At 45.9% G+C, this 8,123-nt stretch overlaps 1 protein-coding gene across 1 annotated transcript in view; it reads right to left on the bottom strand.

Moving 5' to 3' along the window:
• Positions 1-221: 221 nt before the first annotated feature.
• The window catches only part of Dsg2 (desmoglein 2), a 47,313-nt gene continuing 39,411 nt past the window's right edge, over positions 222-8,123 (bottom strand). The window contains exons 14-15 of the mRNA XM_013349376.2: positions 5,713-6,057; positions 222-3,355 (exon numbers count right to left, since the gene is read on the bottom strand). Of these exons, the coding sequence (XP_013204830.1) occupies positions 2,339-3,355; positions 5,713-6,057 (1,362 nt within the window). The 3' untranslated portion in view covers positions 222-2,338. The remainder of the gene's footprint in view (positions 3,356-5,712; positions 6,058-8,123) is intronic.

Below are 8,123 nucleotides of genomic sequence, written 5' to 3'. Positions count from 1 at the left end.
AATTCTTCATTTTCAGTTGACAGAGGCTTTGACTGAACTCTGGAGTGAGGGCTCCTGCCTTTTCCCTGGTCCCCACAATTTCCCCCATCATATTACGTGAGATCATATTAAATAAGGAAATCCAGGAACATCTGTCAAGGCAGCTCTCTTCCCAGGCAGCAGCACCCCCTGTAATATACGACAGATCAGTAGGGAGACGGGCAGAAGGGCCACTCTGAAGGAAGACAGTCTTTTTATTGAAATATTTTACATGAACACACACGCAAATACAATCCTCCGAAGGAACAAATGTAAAAACTGACAAACCACCCAACCACCCTTTTAGGAACGAGGAAAACCAACGAGGAAGACCATACATGTGCAGATGAGAAGCTGGGTCCCAAGCCTACCCACAGAGAAAGTTCTAGACTGAGTTTTGGTTTCCTAAGCACATGGGCCACAGTTGTAGCTTCACACCTCAGGATGATTCCTGCTGCAGCATGGCGAAATAACAGCAATTACAACGAAAACAAAATGAAACAAAACAAACTCACACGAAGCTTGCTGTGCGGAAAGTAAAGTCTAGGTTGCAGAAATAAGTTGGCCTCCACTCCCTAGCATTTTTACCATTTGTAAAAACCCTTCACCAGTCAGTTAGCGGTATAAATGTTTTCACAATGGGGCACATGTAAACATTATTTCAAAAATATCTATAAAAGTTTAAGTGGAAAATTTCCATTTTTCTAGCAAAATATTGAGAAATTTGACTGTTTTCAACATTTTGTGGGAAGCATACATATAAATTGTTACTAATATACATATAGGTTTTGAAACATGGTTTTTATTTTTTGTTTTGAAACATTGTTTTCAGAAACAATTTTATTTATAAAATACTTTCCACTGACGAGCTGAACAAATCAAATGACTTCTTTAAAGAAACAAGGCAAGGAAGCCGAGTGAAACTGATCCAATAATTCAAGGTTTTTATGGTAAAATATTTACTTCATGTATATCAACTTTAGTTACGTTTAGATGTCAGAGTGGTAAAAATCAGAATTTAGAATTGTGAAAACAGAGTTCTTTTGATGTTTGAATAGTTGTAAGCAAAGAGTGGTTTGTGGGACTCAGCTTGACCCCCTGACACTGGCTTGGTACCTATGTGAGGCCCTGGGGATGAAGAAGCAGTGAACGCAGGGCAGGATAGGGCCAGCCTCTTGACTACCTGGAATTGTGTAAGTGCAGTGCCTCTGGAGGCCATTAGGGGGCATTAGACCCCCTGAGTTGGGATTAGCAGTGGCAGTGAGCCATAGGAGCTGGACGGCAGAAACTAAACCAGTGCTCTCTGCAACAATAGTAATGTACTCTTAACCACTGAGCCATCAACCTGGCCTCTAAGTGCATTAAATTGTAATATATAACAAATATATGCTGAGTGTTTTAAAAAGACTATTATCACATTACAGAAAAATTAAGTATGAATTTTATCCTAGATTATTATTGTTTTTTTTTCCTTTGAGACAGAGTTTCTCTTTGTAGCCCTGAATGTCCTGGGATTCTTTATATAGACCAGGCTGACCTCAAACTCACAGATACCTCCTGCCTCCTAAGTGTTGGGACTAAAAGTCAGCTGTCACCACAGGTGGCTGTCCTGGAGTATTTAACTGAATGTGAAATGCTTAATATTTTATGACCTCTGAGAAACAAGGAGAACTATGCAGTCATTTTTTTTAAGCTCACAGGACACGTGTACACACATGCCATGTGTAGAGCAAACACACAATATGTATTCTTAGCTTGTCAGCGTTCTAAAGTTCCAACAATTTACACAACTAAAAGGGCATCAAGTTTTTTTCTGTTTCTGCCTCCTGGCCTCCCATGATACTCAGGGTTCCAGTGTTAAAGAGAACCTGCATCAGAAGTAGAGGCCCAGAGTGGAGATGCTCCTCTGGGTAGATGAGCTATTTGGTACCTGTAACCTATGAGGTTTTATAATATAAGGGGTGGGACAGTCCCTGCTGGGTATCAATGCATTGTGCAGAGACCCATCCTTCTAGACCGCATGAACTAGAAACCATACTTTAATTTGGTAAGTTCCTGGAAGCTAATTTTCCTTGTCTGGTCTGTGCGTTTTGCTTGCATAGCGTGCTAAAAGGCACTTAGGGCCCAACATCTTCCCTCCATCCCCTGAGTATCACAGAGTATTTCCGAAATGCAGCCTTTTCAGAGACACTGTGGCCCTGACACATCCGTGACTTCCTTCAGTGTGTAGACTTTGGACGGCTCATATAAGGTTAGGGGCATGGGGACACACATCCAGCGAAGCCAGTTAAGCTGGGGCCAGACTGCAGCTGGTTTCTGTTTAGGAGTAAGAATGCTGCACGGTGCTGTGCTTGGTGACCCTGGTGGAAGAGGTGGTTACGGTAGAATTGTGATGGCCAGATTCCTCTGAACTATGCAGAGGGCCCAGGCCTCCCACACTGGAAACCACAGTCTTCCTAGCCTTGAGAGAGGTTTCGCTAGGAATCTGGTAACCAGACTGCAGTGTGGAAGCAGGGGTCACTACTCTTTCTGTCACTGTGACGTTCTGTCCTGCTGCCACACTAGGCATTACCAGAGTGGGCTGCACGGCAGGGCTGGGGGCAAGGATGCTCTCCCTTTCACTCACCATGACATACCGCGCATCTTTCAGATGCTGGGTGACCTCGACGGGCTTAGGGACGCTGCCATTGGGCTGGATCAGTCGTTCAGTAACAACGACATTTTCGCCATTGGCATAATGCTGATCTACCAAGGTGGCGGCTGGGGCGTACACCCTCTCTGTCACAATTAGGCTTTGTGGCTGTCTAGGACCCAGGATCACAGTGCTGGGCGGCCCTGTGGTGCCTGTGGCATAGGAAGTTTCTGTCACTATGATGTTACCAGAAGCCACGGGATCAGGAGCTGGTGGCACTACCTTTTGACTCTGCCTGGAAGACACAGAGCTTTCAGTGACAATTTCCTGCATGACTTTCTCTGTGTGTGCTTCAGGCAGAGGTTTCGAGACTTGGAAGCCACGGTCAGAGGAGTATGTGCTCTCTGAGCTGACCGTCATTTGCTCATAGTGTGAGCCCGAAGCTGGCTTCACGCTCGCTTCTTGGACAGGCTTTTGCCTGTGTTCAATGTCCACATCCAAATTGATCTTTCGGCCCAGGCAAACTTCGGCTAGTGTCTTGAATTTAAGCCCCAGGTCGTCTAAGAAGAGGTCATCACGTTCTCCCTCGATAAAGCTGCAGCAGCCGATGGAGCCTCGGAGAGAGTCCGTCTCTTCCTGGGAGTAAACGAGGAGGCAGTCTTTGGCCATGTGGAGGTCATCGTCCTCAGCATAGGAGGCCGCTTTCTAACACGGAAAAAAGAATGGGGCCGGATCATTACCGACACAAATTCATTTAAAAGCAAGGCTTGATGCTCCTGTTTATAATGCAAAAGCTAAGGAAATTGAGTCTAATTATAAGGAAACATAAGAGCAACACAATGAGACATCCTACATCACAGCTGGCCTGTCTTCTCACAAACATCAATACTATGCAAGATGAAAAACCGTCGGGAGCGCAATGCCAGACAGAAAGTGAATAGTGTCACGGTAACCCAATTAGACATCATACAGAAAAGCTAATCACTTTAGAAGACAATTACCATTATCATGGAATTTACCTCTGATGTAAACTGTATCAATTTCAGTTTCTTAGTTTGTTAGCTGTACTGTGGTAACAGAGAACATGTGTGTGTTTGTAGGTGTGCATATGTGTTTGTGAGAGTGTGAGACAGAATAGAAAAAAACAGGTAGAAAATAATAGCAAACGGAATTGGCTAAAGCCCACGTAAGCAATGAATAGTCTTGGAAATTTCTGCTATCTTTCAGATATAATGCTATGTATCCCAGGCTGGCCTCAAACTCAGTATGCGGCTGGGTCTTCCTGCCTCTGCCTCGTGCATGCTGCAGTTAGAGAGGTGTGTCTCCATATCCAGCCATCAATTCCTCTGACAATCTTATGAAAGCTTAGAAGTTCTGGCTCCCTTTCCTCTTTTGGGGGAGAGACTGGACTTTGAACTTAGAGCTTTAAGCGCTTCCATTGAGCTAAACTTCTAACCCCTGCAATGCTACCAGACCTATTCAAGCACTGTGATACCCAGCGCTCAACCGTGGCTGTTAGATTCAGTCAGTTAACAGTGCTGCTATGTTTCTTGCATTCCTCTCTACTCTGACAGAATAGGCTCCATCCTGCAACTATAACTGTGGGTTTGTCTATTTCTCCAGGACTTTTGGCTTGATTTGAAAAAAAAATCAAGGCTTTCAATTCCTGTTGTAAGGCAAAGACATACTTAGGAGTGGTGGGCTTCTGCATGAATTGACTAGTTTCCGGAAGTTTTGAAACAGATTTGGTTCTAGTAATGCATTTATTCTGGATGAATTCTGTCTACATGTAACACTTGTCTGCAGTCCTGTTTTCAGTCGCTAGTCTCAGGCCACGATCTCTGACCGCCATCTTTCATGGAACTTTCTCCATGGTTTCGATGTGAATTCCCATCAGAATGACATGTTTTATCGTATAAACAGCAAACATGTGGGACTGAAGAGATGGCTCAGTGCTTAAGAGCACTAGCTGATCTTCCAGAGGACACAGGTTTGATTCCCACCACCCACATGACAGCTCACAGCCATATGTTCCTCCAGTTCCTGGGATCGGATGCCCTTTTCATTGCCTGCATGTGGTGCATAGACAGACATGTAGGCAAAGCATCCATACACACAAAATCAATGAATAAATTGAAACAAACAAACCAAAGAAACAAAACTGTAAGTAGATCTACTAGCCTGCCTGTTTTAGGCTATGTTCTCTGTCCTCCTTCCCGTGTTTAATCCCCCCATGCCTGCTTCCTCATGGAGGTTATATTTTTTTGACCCAGGGTCACTTATCATAGTCACATGACTTCCTTTGACCAAAGAAATGCAAGTGTAGAAAGGGAGAGAGTCCGAAAGAGCCTGTGATGATTAGTCTTCATTATTGACTTGACTGAATGGAGAATCATCTTGTCGGCACGCCTCTATGTGTGTCTATGAGGCAGTTTGCAAAGAGGTTTGAATGAGGATGGAAGGCTCACCCACACTAAATGTGGGTGGTGCCATCCATGGGCTGGGCTCCCAAACCAAAGAAAGGAAAGAAGAAGACCGTGAGCCGAGCACCAACCTGCACCTCTGCTTCCTGACAGTGACATAATTTGACTAGCTATCTCATGAGTCCGTCACCATGCCTTCCTGGTGATGGTCTGCAGCTAACGTCTCCAGCCACGAGCCCAGCGGAACACTCCCTTAAGCCCTGTCTGTCAGGTGTTTTATCTTAATGAGACAAGCAGCCACCAGAGCCCACATCTGGTTCTGCCACTGCCGTTTGCCCTGCACCACAGAATGGCAGCTTCCGGGGCTCAATCTGCTTTCTTAGTGTGCATCTTAGAATGATAATGATATGGAACAGAGCAGTAGAAACAGGGAGAAAAGGTGGACTGTGCAGCCATTTGTGAACGCGTTACTTGGTGAACACTGTCTGTCTCAATGGACCCTAGCTCTCGTTCCCATTGCCTGTAAACACAACAGAGCCCGCAAACTTTCCCACTAATTATACCTCTCACAAAAGCCTACTTAGTAACCTAGAATTTCACATTTTTAGGTAAATGCTTCCCTCTCCCTCCAGGGCTTACCTCTGTGAAGTAGCTTCTTAAGAATTCCTCATTCATTGCCACAGCAGCTCCTCGAGCCCCACTCATGCCCCCGGAAGCCCCAGTGGCTCTTGTTATCCTTAGCGTTTCATTGGCTGCTATGACTCCTGCTGTCCCCACTTGATGAGTGGCCCCGGCAGTGAGGAGGCTTCTGTGTTCTTCCCATCTTCCATCCATATCTGACATCTCATGCTGTCCTTTGGTAAAGGAAGCTGAGCTACTGCCTTTCACCAGGCTTTCCTTGATCATCGCGCCTCCTGCACCTCCTAGTCCGTTTCTCACTGCTGAATTCTCGGCGTGATCCGCCACCAGAAGCGAAGGCACCACCTAGGGGGAAACACGGCTCAGAAATGAATTCGAAGGACAGAGGGTCAGTGTACTTGGCAGAAGATGTGAGCTAAGTGAATGTAAGGCGGGAGAAACTATTTTCCCCTCAGCAAATTGGGAAAACAGGGTGGGACACATCTGTTGGAGTCTTGTGAAGGATTTCTCCTTCCTGCTTCAGAGCTGACTATATCCCGTGGAGGACCCAAAGCCCAGATTTCCTCATGTGGTCTTCATTTCCTCTCTTTACTAGAATCCATCTCCCCCTTGAGGTTGTCTGGGACAGTTACAAAACTCTGAAGCTTTAGCTGGACACATGGCCATTCACAATAAAGATTCTATTTCCAGTCTTCCATTGCTACCAGATAGGAGTCTTCCATTGCGGTTACCAGATAGGAGTCTCTTGCCTTCTGATTAAAGAGAATGAAGAAGAAGAAGCAGTATATGCAACTTGTAAAAACTGCCTACAGGGCAGTTCTTCATGATGTCTCAGCTGCTACTCCAGCATGAGGACAGGAACTAGTGTCTGGGATGGAACCCATCTATGGGGCATCTGGAGGTGGGAGGGGAGCGTGTTGAGGTAGCTCCATGCTGCTTGATTCAGGACTGTCCGCATTTACTCATTTATGTTTGAGACAAAATTTCACTGTATAGTCTAGACTGGTCTTGAACTTGTGACCCTCTGCCACTGCTCTCCCAGGTACCGGGATTATAGGACTGTGTTGCAGCTTGCATTGAAATGAGCCCCATAGACTCATGTGTTTGACCACTTGGTCCTCAGCTTGTGGGATGCTCTGAAACACTGTGGAACTGTTAGGAGATGAAGCGTCAATAAAGGCAGTGTATCACTGGGTGTGGACCACTTCCTGTGTGCTCTCTGCTTCCTAAGTGCAGATGCAATGTCACCAGCCTCTTCACATTCAAGCTACTAAGCTTTCCTTGCTATGCTGAACTGTATCTCTCAAACTGTGAGCCAAATAGGCCTCTACTTCCTTAATTTGCTTTGTTACTGTTGCTACAGTAACAAGGAAAGTAATTGTGGTTTGAAAGAAAATGGTCCCCAAGGGGAGTGGCGCTATTAGGAGGTGTGGCTTTGTTGGAGTGGGTATAGCCTTGTTGGAGGAAATGTGTTATTGTGGAGATGGGCTTTGAGGTCTCATATAAACTCAAGCCACACCCAGTGTCTCAGATCACTTCCTGTTGCCTATAGGTCAAGATGTAGGAACATCAGCTTCTTCTCCAGCACCATGTCTGCCTGGTTTTACCGTATCTCACCATGATGATAATGGACTAAACCTTTGAACAGTAAGCCAGCCCATTAAATGCTTTCCTTTGTAAGAGTTGCCATGGTCATGGTGTCTCTGCACAGCATTAGAAACCCTAACTACGACAGTAATCAACATGGAAAACCATCATGTTCTTCCTTGCCAATATTCAGCTTCCTGACACTTGCTGTTGAAACATATATCCAGCAGGAAATGGTACTTGTGGCAGATGAAGAGAGACCCCGGGTGAAGACACATTGGAAGAACAGGGGATCTGACCATCAAGCAGTAGGAAAAGGGATTTGGGCCACTTCAAAAGCACCTGTGGGGTTGGGGGCTACCTCTGTCAGCGGACTCTGCTGAGAACGGAAGGGTGCTGAGAGGCACTTAGTAGCGGGCACAAGTTCCAAGTCTGAATTCCCACAGGCGTCTGCTCCCCTTGCCTCTTGTTCTACATAGCTTGGATCACCTGCTGACCCCTGGTCTTCACTCTCGTTAGCACAGGATATACCACAGTATAGTCAAAGCCCCTCAAGTCTGCTCTAGCGCACGAGAATACACTATTGCGGGAATCTGCTGTTTAACCGAGACGTGTGCGTGAGATCCAATGACCACTGCTGGACAAGCATGTGCATGCAATTTAACGGCCATTGTTCTGCCCTCTCTGTCACACCACAACACCAGCACAGGCTCCCTGACGTTGAAAGGTAGAGGGCTTTTCCTCTCCAGCAAGTGTGGTCACCTGCTGGGTCCCTCTAATCAGTTCCACTGTGAACGGTCAGATCCCAAAGATGGAGGGCCCAG

Source organism: Microtus ochrogaster, chromosome 18 (genome assembly GCF_000317375.1).
Source record: "Microtus ochrogaster isolate Prairie Vole_2 chromosome 18, MicOch1.0, whole genome shotgun sequence".
Classification (NCBI taxonomy): domain Eukaryota; kingdom Metazoa; phylum Chordata; class Mammalia; order Rodentia; family Cricetidae; genus Microtus; species Microtus ochrogaster.
This window is presented reverse-complemented; position numbering and strand designations above follow the sequence as displayed.